The sequence below is a fragment of the Pseudorasbora parva genome, chromosome 6 (genome assembly GCF_024679245.1).
Source record: "Pseudorasbora parva isolate DD20220531a chromosome 6, ASM2467924v1, whole genome shotgun sequence".
Classification (NCBI taxonomy): Eukaryota; Metazoa; Chordata; class Actinopteri; order Cypriniformes; family Gobionidae; genus Pseudorasbora; species Pseudorasbora parva.
In genome coordinates this window covers 40,670,388-40,686,208 of record NC_090177.1, presented here as the reverse complement: position 1 = coordinate 40,686,208, position 15,821 = coordinate 40,670,388, and the positions used below count along the sequence as shown (strand labels likewise).

At 37.8% G+C, this 15,821-nt stretch overlaps 2 protein-coding genes across 5 annotated transcripts in view; one reads left to right on the top strand and one right to left on the bottom strand.

Annotated features, from left to right (window-relative positions):
* plcg1 (phospholipase C, gamma 1) overlaps nucleotides 1–13,596 on the bottom strand; it is a 69,873-nt gene extending 56,277 nt beyond the window's left edge. For all 4 annotated transcript variants that reach the window (XM_067446941.1, XM_067446942.1, XM_067446939.1 and 1 more), the window contains exons 1-2: nucleotides 13,352–13,596; nucleotides 12,476–12,763 (exon numbers count right to left, since the gene is read on the bottom strand). In XM_067446941.1, coding sequence (XP_067303042.1) covers nucleotides 12,476–12,698 — 223 coding nt within the window. In that variant the 5' untranslated portion in view covers nucleotides 12,699–12,763; nucleotides 13,352–13,596. The remainder of the gene's footprint in view (nucleotides 1–12,475; nucleotides 12,764–13,351) is intronic.
* LOC137079021 (glutathione hydrolase 7) overlaps nucleotides 1–15,821 on the top strand; it is a 209,213-nt gene that overhangs the window by 52,931 nt on the left and 140,461 nt on the right. The gene's annotated exons all lie outside the window — the stretch shown is intronic.

Here is a 15,821-nt window from a genome sequence, read left to right as displayed (position 1 = left end):
TTTCTTTCTCTTTGTATTTTTTTTATCAGTATGGAGCAGTATTCAAAACCACATGTGATGAATGTGTTAGGTCTAGCAGGGTTGCCAACTCTCACGCATCTGGCGTGAGACTCACGCTTTCAGGCTCTGTCACGCTCTCACTCCGCCCAACTCAATCTCACGCCAAATTGCCAAACCTGCTTTTGATATTAAACAAAGCTAAGCTTTAATTTTAAATGTGTTTTAATGAAATTCAAACAATAAATAGCGTTTTGGTGCTAATGTGGCATAATGTTAAAGCCAGAGGCGTTGCGGAGTTGCATGCTCTCGTCTCTCTGCGGTGCGCGCTGGTCACGTGGTCCATGAGCGCTCAATACTTCTAGCGCTGTGCCAATGAATTTAAATGGCTTAAGCGGATACACAACAGTTTCACCATATAGATGTTTGCTGCAAGTTTTGGTAAACAGTACAGCATAGTGTTAGTGTTTATTGATTTTTAAGTCAGCCATATTTACCGGATCGTTTTATTATGGAGAGTGATAGAGATTCAACACTGTTAACATTAATGTTATTCTTGTATTTAGCCCTCAGGTATTCCTTACTAATTGGTCACACTCACACTCATTAAATTATATTTATTGAATATTTTGAGGAGATCTTTTGGTATTAAATACCACTTAAAATATTTTCTTCTAATATTTGTATATATTTCTTCTAATATTTATATTACAATTAGTGTAGTAATTAATGTTAAAATAAAGAATTACAATTCAAAGAGGCAAATTGTAGTCATTTTGTGGCTAAAAAATATTAATGTTTATTTGTAATGCCATTAAGTGCCTTATGGCTCTTTAATAAATATCCATGTATCTAATCTAGTTGCTCAAAAATATATTGCAGTCTCTGCATTCAAATAAATATTTAGATATGATGATCAAACACTAGATTTCTTTAAATGTGAAATTTCAAAACTTGAATAACTTGCATCCTAATATTTTTAATGAATAATGATACTTATATAAGCACTCACAAGTGAATATTAAGGAATGGCACATATAATTTGACCCAAGAAATGTTTAAACTAGTGCTAAAACAAACATATTTTTTCTTATTATGTACAGTATATATACTAGATATAAACTGATACTGAATCAAGATTGAAAGCGTTACGCATTTGCAGTTGTAACTCATGGGCGGAGTTATGCTAATGAAGAATGAGCGTGCACACGCTTCTTATCTACGCATGTTTGGAATTCATTAACATACACACGTTTAACTAACGAATCTGTGGTATATGAAGCGTTTGTGAATCTGGAGGAGAGTTTTCGTAAAGGTCTATTTTACTCAGAATTTGCTCATAAACTTACGAAAGTTTCATGAATGAGGCCCACCGCAGTTGATTTCATTTTCCCGGGAAAATGAAATTTGCACTTCTTTGCAGTCTGTGTTCTTCCGACTTTATTTTGAAGTTAGTAACAAAAACGCTGTATCGGAGCAAAAGTAAAAGTTGACAGAAACATAAAAAGTCAAGTAAAGAACAGATTCTCCCAAAAAAAAAATACTCAAGTACTGCAACGGAGTAATAATACTTTGCTCCATTACACCACAGGATCTGAATGTCCGCTGTGATCGTACTAGTCTGAGATTAGCTAGACAGCCCAAATGTGCATCAACCATAGACAGTAGAAGAAGTGGACGTAGCGACCCCATAGACTTCAACGGCAGAAAATGAAGTCAACTAGAAGCGCTCACTTCCTGATGGCTGAGTGAACTGCGCAGGCTCAGACTGAGCTTGAGGACGTAGATGTGACGTGAGCCTCCTGTCTGACAGCTGTAGGTCTTCTAGTAGTTGTGGAAAGTGAAATCTGAATCACGTTGTTTAAATGTTTTCTCCCGTTGCTTTTGGCTCACTATCAGCTTCTCCCCATTCTTCCCCCTTGACTTTATCAGACTTTATGTCTCCACGTCCCCCCGACTGTCTCATAGACAGTAAAAGATTGCCTGCGAGCGTCTCCTCAGGTCTATACGGTAATTTCTCAACTGTGCGACAGGGTCGCGTTGGTTATGACGCAATCGTTAGCCTATTTTTACAAAAACAGCTTCTACAGGGCGATAGTGTAAGATACAAGGTAACGGAGCCTTTTATGCATTGTCGTGTTTCTTTAGAAATAAACAATGGACAAATGGAGTCTTTAAACACCTCTGATGTAAAGTTATTCACTGTCAAAGTGACTCAAAAATGAATGGGAGTCAATGGGATGCTAACAGCAGGTGATGGCTTGGTTAGCAATGGAGACCCTATGGGTGGAACGCTTTCCGAGCGCTAGATTACCCGCTTTGCAATCACCACAGGATTATTTAATACACAAACCAGTGTGGGTATCTTCTGGTCAGGCCGAAAGGGCTTTACAATTGGTGGTGAAAGCTGCCTGTTTTGATGTGGGGTAACTTTAGGGCTTCGTTTCTGTCGCATTGTGTAGCTTTCGGCAGTCATCACGACCATCACACTGCAAAAAATGCTTTTCTTAATTAGTATTGTCATCTTGCTTCTAGTCTAAAAAAACTCTTACATTAAGCAACATTTACTAAACAAGTAAAAATTGTTGTCTTATTTTGTGAAAAAACAACTCAAAATGAAGAGTTTTTGCTTAAAATAAGATAAATAATCTACCACTGGCAGATTATTTTGCTTATTTTAAGCAAAAAAACAACTTTGAGTTGTTGTTTTTTTCACAAAACAAGACAATTTTTACTTGTTTAGTAAATGTTGCTTAATGTAAGAGTTTTTAGACAAGAAACAAGACGACAATACTTTATTTTTGCCGTGCAGGATGACTTTTAGACTTTGACTAACGTTTAAACTCAAGCACACTTCTTTGGGTAAAGTGTAAAACCACTAAAGACTACTTTCTGACCAAAAGTCACATTAATTTTGAGTCAGTTCCTCTTTAAAGATGTTTCTTGATAAACTGAACTCATCAGAATTTACGAGAAGAAAGTACCCAAAATATGACCTGAGCGGGGACAGATACTAGTGTCCATATTTGCTCCATCTGTTTCTTTTTATGATAGAGTTGGATAGTACAAACACAACAGTCCTGCGGAGGAAGCCGCTCTCTAAGGCAGGCGCGCACACACACACACACACACACACACAGGACAAAGGCAGTTGGCCTGAGATAGGGGCTCAGGCTGGGTGCAAGAGAACCGCTTGACAATTCCAAACAGGGCAGCAGGAAACACAAGACTGCACGGCACAACCAAGAGTCTTCCTGTCTCACAAACACACAACAGAACGAGCTGAGAGCCACACACACACACACACACACACACCTTAAGAGACTTCTGCCATGAGAACATCCAAAAACAATCGGTCAAAACATCACATTTGAAACTCACTCATGCATTGGCACAGTTTGTCCCACGACTTTGACTTTCGTTACAGGACAAAACGCACAGTGAGCTTGATTGTGTGATAATGGAGCATGAACTCTTGGTCAGAGGGCGAATACGGTTCCGAGTTGTGGGAACGTTTTGGTGTGGATCCAGCCTGGCTTACAAACCAACCGAAACATTCGTAACTGAGCTTATCGGACTGGCTGATAAAAAGCAACACACTGATAATCAGACAAAATAAAGCAGAATATATGAAATCAATTGAGCATAAAGGCCCAACCAAGCACAACGTGCCTGACATCTCAACTGGATATGCAAGTTTGTCCCCTCCGCGCTGTCTGCTGACTTATACATTCATAATAGACTAAATAGAATAAGCTCTAAATGGTTTCCACTGATCCATACAGTTCAACAGCATTCCAGACCAGCTCTTCTTTCAATGCCAACTGGAAAATGAAAAGCTTTCTAAGACCTGCAACCGGAAAATGACAGAGACATGACGTTGTGGGCAAAACAAGTCTGAGAATGTTTAAGATTACTTTTAGGATAACAATTCAAATAGGTGTGTAATGGTACAAGCATGCATGACTTTCGTTACCAATACAGAGTTGTGGTTAAGTCAAGTCAACTTTATTTATATCGCGCTTTTACAGTGACGATTGTGTCAAAGCAGCTTCACAGTGTCAAACAGGACAATATTGCAACAAAATTAGATTTGGCTGTACAGTCGTTCTGGAGAAAACAGTGATGTTATCAGCTTATTTTAATTTATCATAGAGCGACAATGTTGGCAGATCAGTATTATAGTTTACAGAATTAAATAAGACCTAATAAATTAATTTTGTTTGGATATTTAGTTGAATAACTTCGATCGAAATTTCAGTGTCCCCAACTGAGCAAGCCAAGTCTTTAACTCCTTCCTCGCCAAACACAGAAGTTTCCGGGTTCTCCCTGTTATATGTTAGGGCACTATCTTCTGAATGAGCACTGAATGTCCTGATCAAAACAGACAAAGAAGATGCAAAAAACAAGTGTGATCATATGTAATCTCATGCATATGTACACTCTAAAAATGGCTGGGTTAAAAACAACCCAATTGACAACTCAGCGCTGGGTAAATATTGGACAGAACAATTAAATTAACCCAGTGGCATTTTAACCCAGCAGGCTGGGCTGTGGAGAAAACCCAAAATGTAGTTAATTTTACCATTAATTTATTTGCTATTCTGGGTAATTCTGGCTGGGTTGTTCTTAAAATTCCTCCTGTGCACTAGCTGTAAAACTAGACAATCATGAAAGAACAAATGAAGAATGCATGTTTAGACTGTTAAAACAATCATTTTTATTGCTTGACAAATGGTACAACACACAAATGTGTTAAAATTGGCAACAATTACAACTACAAACCTAATATATTCTGTCAATTTATTCACGTTTAAATGAAACTTTTATTTTGACGGGTTGCCGTGACCTTTGAGTCTCTGTGTTCATGATATGACAGTTTTCTCAAATGAAACGGTAACGTCTCACGAAGTAACGGTTTATACGCGTTCATGTCCTCAAATACTGACACGGCAGAGGCTAAAAAGACAGCGCGCGCGTGTGTGTGTGTGTGTGTGTGTGTACGCACATGCACGCAGCCCTCCCTTACGAAACAAAAATATATTGCAATATATTTAAAAAAAATTATATCAAGCAATATATTCACATATATGTGATTTAATATTTATATTTTCCAATATATTGCAATATATTGAAAGCGGCCATCATTTGTATATTTTGCAATATATTGCATGAATATATAATATATTTTATAATACCATCAATATATTATTCCATATATTAAAATATATTTCAAGAAAATATATTGGTAAATATATTTTCCTTTCGTAAGGGCCGTCATTCACACAGAGACGCAAAACATGGAAGAGTAATATTTAAATAGTATGTAATATACACAGACACTGGGATAACAGTCTGGAGCCCTGCGTGACGCCACTGAACGCAGCTATGGGACCGAATATAGTCTACTTGTGAGTCGATGCTATACTGATACTATCGTCACATTTTTAACATTTCAGTGGTACTGAAGTACCGGTACTTGTGACATCCCTACATAAAACCATGTTTAATTTTCGTAAATGGATCATGGTTCTGTGTAACTGTATTAATCTATCGTCTCACATGCCGACCTGAACTAACACGAGTCAGTACATTGCATCGGATTCTGAGGTAAAACTTTTTTCGTCTTAACGTCATGTAAGCTTAAGAATTGTTGCCGCGAAGAAGAAAAAAAAGGACGTAGAATCAACCAAGCATTGCGACCCAGCAGGTTTAACCCAACGACTGGAAATTCAAAACTACCCAATGGTGTTTAAAATGTGATCAAATAAACCAACAAAAATTACCCAACAGTCTTAAGCCAGCATTATTTAAGGCTGCAACATACTTCGCAAGAACAGAGAAAAAAGTTCTCGCTCCCAGGGCTGCGAGAACAAAATTACCTCATGTTGTTCTCGCTGCCCTGGTTTGGGAGTTCTCGCAGCTTGTTCTCGACACATCGCCTGAGCAGAACTTTTTTCTTGCGGTTGTCCGAGAACTATTGTGTGTTGGTCAGACATTTAAAGTAGGGGTGCACCGATCCGACTTTTTCAGTCCCGATACCGATACCTGGGCTTTGTGTATCTGTCGATACCCGATACCGATCCGATACTATTGTTAAATTCATAATAAACTGTATACCTTCCTTGAAGAGACTAAAGGCACCAGACTTTACTAAATAAAGATAATAAGACAAAATAACAGATGTATGCAAAGTGTTGAATTCTTATTTATTTAAAAAAACAATTGTGCATTCAAATCTAAAATATAATTTAGGGCTCGACATTAAGCATGCTCATGTCTGTCCTTCGGATAAGTAAAATGGTCATTCACTTGTCGTGCTTGTCCGGGAAAAAAGATAGATTTGTGTGTGTGTGTGTGTGTGTGTGTGTGTGTGTGTGTGTGTGTGTGTGTGTTGTAAATATAACTTATTCTGAAGCAATGTTCTCAATGTTCAATCAGCTTTGACATATTTTAAATCTGCATATTAGTGATATTACCTTTATAAAGGGCATTTTCCCCTAATCTTATTAAATATAAGCTATGCTTCAGGTTTTATATTGTATTCTTAAATTTGATCTATACATTAAATTTAAATAAGACACTATAGGGATGTTACCAATCAAATTAAATTGTGTACCCAGAAAAATTACTGCTGCATTAAATGATGTTATGAGATTTGTATTTTTGAATTAATAAAATAAATGTTGAAAAATATAGGAAACTAAACCACCAGTATAGATGAGTCTTAATGAGTGAGTCATTGAGTCATTAATTCAAACGATTCATTCAAACGACTGATTCCTTTAAGAATGAGACAGGCGTTTACGAACAGGTTATTGAATCTTTGATTCAACCACTGAATCATTCCGAGCACGTGAGACATGTTATGGTTCTGCTTTTTGGAACTTTGTTGCTTGGAATCTTTGTTTGGAACTATTTTCGCAGCTGAAATAGAACAAAAAGACTCAATATTGCATCTAAAATGTAAGTAACTAAAGTTAATGATTGTTTATGGAGCTGTCATAGGAAATCAGAGACATTTTCAATCGTGATGGTATTCAGGGAAACAGCACATTTGGTTGTGTGAAGTTGTTTAACTATCATATGTTATAAAGATAAAAACGTAACATTTTTAATGTTTACCGCAATTACTATGTGTGAGTGGCGCTTTTTTGATTTCTCCTCAAGATGCGCGAGCGTCAACAGCGCGTTGTTACCGTCAGTTCATTACATTAGCCTTATCCACTATCAGTCACCACTTACACTAAATTAATTCTTTGCATCCTGCAAAGTTAGCTGCTGGGCTATATTGTCCACTCCTTTAGTTTTACTGAGCTGCAGGAATGCAGCGTGCTCCTTAACATGGTGTTTCTGAATTAAATTGGTAGTATTATTGCCGACAGATGAACTAGTTGTCGTGGCAAGCATAAAATCTCTCTACACATCCGACTCTCTGGCTCGCTCCATGTTGCTTCGAGCACGCGACACACGTGAAGCTGACGAATGACGTAGGGTTCTGCTGCGATTAAAAAAACAAAACAAAAAAACACCTGGATCGGCCTGTGGATCTGTTCATTTTTCCGATCCCCGATCCAGCTTTGTCGTCAGTATCGCAGCCGATATCCGATCCTAATATCGGATCGGTGCACCCCTAATTTAAAGTAGGCGGGGTTAATACAGAGAAACGCAGATGATCGGCACCTGCTTTTCTCATGAAGTATGAATGTACTGGCCAGGACGAACTTTGTTCTTGTTCTTGCCACCTCGAGAAAATGAACAAATTTCTTTGTTCTTGCAGAGTATGTTCCAAGCTTTAGAGTGTTATATAATGCAATCATCAACATTAGACATCATATAAATCAGAACTGCGTAATGTTAGTGAATGAGATGTGGACCCAGGAGGAGCTACAGGACTGAAGCATTAGAGGTGTTGATGGACTCCTCCATCTGTGTTTGATCATCTCTGAATCTGATCTGGAAACAGTCTTTTTTCTGAAACTTAAAATGTTGATTGAAAAGGAATGCATGAAGCTAGATGGTTTGTTCTTTCTTTTGATATATTGCATGCTTGGATTACATTTTTGTGAAAATTATCAAAAAATGTTGGCGCTGGCTGGCAACTTTTTTTAAAAACACTGGCGGGGAAAGAGTTAACCAGTTTTAACCACCATTTAGCCCGAAGTAGGAGTGTAACGGTACAAGTATTGGTACCATGTGAACTGACCGGTTCCGAATGTTACCAGTCAGCTTGTTTTAAGAGCAAACACTTCAATCCGAGTTCCCACACAAACAATTAGTAATCAGTCCATTTTATCACAAAATTCAAATGTTGTGAACATGTGACGTGAGAGATCTAGGCGCTTCAGTTCAAGCGGCGGCGCGCGAGCGAACACAATCATCTCTTCCTAAAGAATAAACATGAAACGCAGAAATGACGGGAAGCGTCACAACATCACACTTCAGTCGCGTCACAAAAGTGGATCTCCACGGTCACTGCTGTCAAGACTTCACGAAATCAACAGTTGCCAAAGAAGTGTGTTTTTGACGGAGCGGTCCCAGCGACAAAGGTTCGGTCCTGCTTTGGAAACAGGCGGTGAGTAAAACTGCTTCAAATGTCTGTTGTCGGCTGTCATCGCGTGAGTAAACATCAGTAAACAACACGATCGTGTATAACATTAGTTAATTTATCAATGGAGCATGCGATCTATGGTGTGTGTTTAAATACATTTGTTTAGCTGACCACTATAGGTGTCACTATACGCCTCCTTTTTTCTGGAAAGACTCAGTACAGCCTATCTTTCTTTTATAAATATAATAAAACTAAAGACTTTTCGGAGATATGAAGGATGCAATACTACTCTATAGGTACTCAAGATTGACATGAGATTGACTGAAACTCAGTGTTTCACCCCCCCTTTAAGGCATGTTGAGGATACATTACACAACTTACTGAAATGTTTCATGTCGTGTAATCGCTCAATCGGTGTTTCAACTACAGAAAGACAACAGCTTGCAATGTCCGGTAGTATCACATTTACCTCAAAAGTCCTTCAGTGTCCACAGCTGTTACTTCACCAGAGAAACAAACTCTGCTAAATATATGCACTATATTAGCCTATACATTCATTATATTAGCCTATATATGCACTATATTAGCCCTATATATTCACTATATTAGCCTATACATTCACTATATTAGCCTATACATTCATTATATTAGCCTATATATTCATTATATTAGCCTATATATTCATTATATTAGCCTATATATTCATTATATTAGCCTATATATGCACTATATATTCATTATATTAGCCTATATATGCACTATATATTCATTATATTAGCCTATATATGCACTATATATTCATTGTATTAGCCTATATATGCACTATATTAGCCTATACATTCATTATATTAGCCTATACATTCATTATATTAGCCTATATATTCATTATATTAGCCTATATGCACTATATTAGCCCTATATATGCACTATATTAGCCTATACATTCATTATATTAGCCTATATATTCATTATATTAGCCTATATATGCACTATATTAGCCTATATATGCACTATATTAGCCTATACATTCATTATATTAGCCTATATATTCATTATATTAGCCTATATATGCACTATATATTCATTATATTAGCCTATATATGCACCATATATTCATTATATTAGCCTATATATGCACTATATATTCATTATATTAGCCTATATATGCACTATATATTCATTATATTAGCCTATATATGCACTATATATTCATTATATTAGCCTATATATGCACTATATATTCATTGTATTAGCCTATATATGCACTATATTAGCCTATACATTCATTATATTAGCCTATACATTCATTATATTAGCCTATATATTCATTATATTAGCCTATATATTCATTATATTAGCCTATATATGCACTATATATTCATTATATTAGCCTATATATGCACTATATTAGCCTATACATTCATTATATTAGCCTATATATTCATTATATTAGCCTATATGCACTATATTAGCCCTATATATGCACTATATTAGCCTATACATTCATTATGTTAGCCTATACATTCATTATGTTAGCCTATACATTCATTATATTAGCCTATACATTCATTATGTTAGCCTATACATTCATTATGTTAGCCTATATATTCATTATATTAACCTATATGCACTACATTAGCCTATATATTCATTATATTAACCTATATGCACTATATTAGCCTATATTCATTATATTAACCTATATGCACTATATTAGCCTATATGTTCATTATGTTAGCCTATACATTCATTATGTTAGCCTATATATTCATTATATTAACCTATATGCACTATATTAGCCTATATATTCACTATATTAGCCTATATATTCATTATATTAGCCTATATATTCACTATATTAGCCTATATATTCACTATATTAGCCTATATATTCATTATATTAGCCTATATATTCACTATATTAGCCTATATATTCACTATATTAGCCTATATAGTCATTATATTCTACTTAACCTGTTAGTGAGGTCTTGTTTATTTAATGTATATTTAAATAAATCTGCCATGATTTGACAGCTGTGTATAAATGATTTCATTTCAACAACAAATTGGAGAACAACTATTATAACTAGATTTAGAAGTTAATGTAAAAACAGTGAGCTCGGATATTAGGCATGGTTAAACATGGTACTCGCGGTAAATCAAGAACGGCAGATTTAAACAATAAGACTAACTGTGTTGAGCTGGAGAACAATCATTAGTTTACTGAAGATGAATGATCCAAACAATTGCTCACGTCTAATGAAACGCATCATATATTAAAGCGTCTTTGGTGTTTCAATGGTTTCTACAAAATAAAACCGCGGGGATGACGTCATTGATATGCGACAGACGGTCCATGTCCTAACTTAAAATTTCTTATTTCTCTGGATTTAAACATTCTTGGAAACATTTGTGATAATGTAATAAAATAATAATGCAAGTACACAAGTCAATAAAATATCTAGCACTGTTATCCAAAAATCTTACATATTGTGCCTTTAAAATAAAGCAATAGAAACGGTCACAAAGGTTACCAAAACTAGTAGTGATTAACTGGTGTCTGGAAAAATCTTATTTTTCCCAATTAAAAATACCATGCATACAGCCGGACCTCCCTTCACAAGATATACAGTGAAAATATTAGTTTAAAAAAGAAATGTGAATTTCAGGATTAAATTAGCCCTGCTTCTATGTTGTGTTAAAACAGTAATATTAACAGTTGGGACGGCCCTAATGTGACCAAAATATGTAAAATTAATATGGCTGAAATATCGAGAGAAGAACTTTATTATGACTAGTTTAGTTCGTAACCTGAGAACACGACACCCTGAAAAGCAGGTTCCAGATCAGTTTACCAATTACCAAAAATTCCTCTCGGTGCATCACTACTTTTGACCAATGAATTTATGATCAAGACATAAGGATTTTCTTTTTTAAATAGCTTTGTTGAGACTTCACTCGCTGCACGTGATATCAAAACAATTCAATATCTTAGAGCGAAGCATAAAAAACATTAATTTCCTTCTTTTTTTTAAGTAATGTTTAAGCATGCTACTTTTTCCAGAGCTGGAAGTTTTTTTCCATGACCGAGGGAACCCTGGTCCGTCTTTAGCCTGAACTCAATACGTTTGTGTACAAAATTTCCTGTGACGATGAAAGTTCTCACCAAGAAGGTGAACATATGCTTCATAACACACAATTAAAGTCAATTAAATCCATCCACACCAAAATATGGATTACTTCGACAATCTCGCACACAGAACATGTCCTCCTTACACACAGTGGCCCTACTAAACATCATATTTAAGAAAGTCACACACAACCACACCACGGTGAGGCTCATTGGGTGTTTCTTTTTCTCTGTTTAGTGTGGCTGGTGCATCCGGAGCAAAGCGCAGCTGTGTGTAAGACATCCCGCCGCAGGAAAACAGCAGCGCAGATGGGCCTGCCCTACAATCAGAGCCCAGACGAGCAGCGCACTACTGATAAATGTGTTCGAAAGAGCACAGGCCAAAACAAAAGCACTTCTGTCCACCAAACGAAAACCAAGAGCCGAAGACGCATCTCCAGGCTAACCCACACTGTACTTGACACAAAGGTCAAAATAAGTGCCTATGCAGAAACCATAATGTGTGCCAGTCAAAATCACTGTCATTTTCCACCAGGAAGACTAAAAATAGAGCAAATGAAGATTGTCTTGACATGAAGGAAACGTTGGTAGCTCATGTAGTCGTTAGGTTTCATTAAATACGGCGTCAACCACTTTAAAGGGAAATCATATTCGGTATAAATAGCTAATGACTGTAGGGACCAAAACTGTGGTGAAACATGCAAACATCACACCAAGTATCCTTTTCTGAACCCATAATGCTGAGCACTGATTTATGGAGCGCTGAGTTAAACACCCAGAAACAAGGCGTAACTTACTTTCGCCCTCGATTTTATCCGTTCCTCTGGTCCAGATGATCTGCCTGGTCTCAAGCTTGACTTGGAAAGTCCTTCTTTCGGGTCTTTGAGACTTTTTGGAGTAAAAGAGGGTCAGTACGGTGCCCAGCTCCAGATCCCGGTAGAGATTGTTCACCTCTGTGTCGCTTAGAGTCCAGGGTAATGTTACAGGTCCATTGGAGGAGAAACCCACGGTCGCAGCCATTTCCCCTGTTTGTTCTTCAGTTCCTTTCAGAATAATTCACAGCCTCCCGTGCCTGAGGAGGACACCTAATGTTACCAAAATAAGGAAGAAAACGTGAATTATGGAATCATAGTAGCAGAAGCACTATATACATCGGTTATGAAAACACACACACACACACACATACACACACACACACACAGGCCTGCTGTATGATACATCCACATGTGTCCATTTAAGTTGGGATATACTAGCCATTCTGCTGGTCATATACACATACATTACAGACTATAGAAATAATCACAGCCGAATCAGTGCATAAAAGTGCATGTACTATTATTATTGATTTATTATTATTGCATATGCATGAACAGCAAAACATTACCCCTTCAAATGTGTTCCACAACCTTACGTCTAGTATTTTTTTAGATTCGAGAGTAACGTTGAGTTGATCTGACACCATTTAGTTAGCCTAAATAAAACCACTTTAATACAACCGATACAAACAAACAAACAAAAAAATCACTGATTCTCTATTAATATCCATATCAAAAACTGTACATTCTGAAGTTGTTTTGACAGAAAAATCAGATCGGAGCATCTATGTTGTTTCTAATGAAGAAGAATTAGATGATGGTGATGATAATAATAATAACAGGTTTGTTTTGTCCTACCGTGTATGGATGCGGCTGGCTCTCTGGCTCTCGAGAAAAGCAGAAACACAACGTCCAGTCTGTCCGCAATCTCAGCAGCGCTCATGTCGTCCTCTGGCCGAGATCAGACGCGGGTTTGGCGGATCTGAGCGGCGGCCGCGACGGTGTGATCGAGCCGAGTGTGAGATCTGCTCTCCGCCATGAGTTGATGAGCGAGTCGACAGCCCTTCCCCCATCAGCCGATCCCTAGCACACCGAGAGCGCACGGCCTCTTAAAGACACAGCGCCGCTCTTTCACGACCGCTGCGCGAACACTAGTGCGCTGACCCTACTGCGCAGTGCGCACTGTGTATGACATATCAGATGTTTAAACTGAGAAATTGTATAATTTTAAGGGTAAAATAAGTTGAATTTAAATTTCATGGCATCAACACATCTAAAAAAAAAGATGGGACAAAGCCATGTTCACCACTGTGTGGCATCCTCTCTTCTTTTTATAACAGACTGCAAACGTCTGGGGACTGAGGAGACAAGCTGCTCAAGTTTAGGAATAGGAATGCTGTCCCATTCTTGTCTAATACAGGCTTCTAGTTGCTCAACTGTCTTAGGTCTCAGAGTCCTGCACGGGTTCGGGTACCCGAGGGTGCCCAACGGGTCGACCCGCAAATCTAGCTGAAACGGGTGAAAAACATCCAACTGTGTCGGATACGGGTGCGGGTTGGGTCGGACAATGGGGAAACACGGGTCTAACACAGGTTTAAAACAGTCACGTGTCAACATAAAAATATATGCATATTTTTAGGAACACATCTACAAAAATATGTCTTGCCTGTATTTTAAGTTAATAAAATAATTTCAAAACAATATTAGGTTATTTGTGCTCGCGCCACTGCGCGCCTTCCCAGGATTCTCTCACTTTCAAAATATCACACAAGGCTTCAAGGGGTCGCAAACTGGACTCAACGCTCAGCGCCGGACATTATATACGCGCAAGCTCAGTTTTGAATCCACTTCTGAAAATTGAAAATTGAATTTGAAAATAATGTGTTTGAATTTTAAAGACGTGGCGCGGTGCAGTAATTACTTTTGTACGACCTGGCAATAAATGGTGTAGGCCTATATAATGTTATATGCTAACTGATTTTATTTCGGGTGCGGGTCGGGTGTCGGTTCTATTTTAAGCGGGTCAGGTCGGCTGCGGACTTTACTTAGAGCTCCATGTCCGAAAACGGGTCGGATGCGGTTTAACGCACCGTGGGTACGGGCGGGTGTGGATTTACAAAATTAGACCCGTGCAGGACTCTGTTAGGTCTTCTTTGTCGCATCTTCCTCTTTATGATGCCCCAAATGTTTTCTATGGGTGAAAGATCTGGACTGCAGGCTGGCCATTTCAGTACCCGGTTCCTTCTTCTGCTCAGCCATGATGCTGTAACTGATGCAGTATGTGGTCTGGCATTGTCATGGTGGAAAACGCAAGGTCTTCCCTGAAAGAGACGACATCTGGATGGGAGCAAATGTTGTTCTAGAACTTGGATATACCTTTCAGCATTGATGGTGCCTTTCCAGATGTGTAAGCTGCCCATGCCACACACACTCATGCAACCCCATACCATCAGAGATGACGCTTCTGAACTGAGCGCTGATAACAGCTTGGGTTGTCCTTGTCCTCTTTAGTCCGGAAGGCATGCCGTCCTAGTTTTCCAAAAATTTTTGATTCATCTGACCACAGAGCAGTTTTTCCACTTTGCCAGTCTATTTTAAACGAGCCTTGGCCCAGAGAAAACACCTGCGCTTCTGGATCATGTTTAGATAAGTATTCCTGAGCCCATGTTGTGATCTCCATCACAGTATCATTCCTGTATGTGATGCAGTGCCGTCTAAGGGCCTGAAGATCACGGGCATCCAGTCTGGTTTTCTGGCCTTGACCCTTACGCACAGAGATTGTTCCAGATTCTCTGAATCTTTGGATGATATTATGCACAGGAGATGATGATAACTTCAAACTCTTTGCAAATGTTTCTCTCTAAGAAATTCCTTTCTGATATTACTTCACTATTTTTCGCCGCAGCATTGGGGGAATTGGTGATCCTCTGCCCATCTTGACGTCTGAGAGACACTCTCTGAGAGGCTCTTTTTATACACATTTATATTTCCAACTGACCTAATAAGTTGCCAATTGGTCATCCAGCTGTTCCTGATATGTACATTTAACTTTTCCGGCCTCTTATTGCTACCTGTCCCATTTTTTTTTTTTGGAATGTGTAGCTCTCATGAAATCCAAAATGAGGCAATATTTGTCATGACATTTAAAAATGTCCCACTTTCAACATTTGATGTTATCTATTTTATATATATATATTATATCAGTCCCCCCTCTGACCACAACATATTCATATAAACAGCATAAAGTAATTTCAAAAACAAAATATTACAGGAGAGAACCATATTTGAGAGCACCGTTTTTGATAAAGTCACCAGGACAAAAAGATAG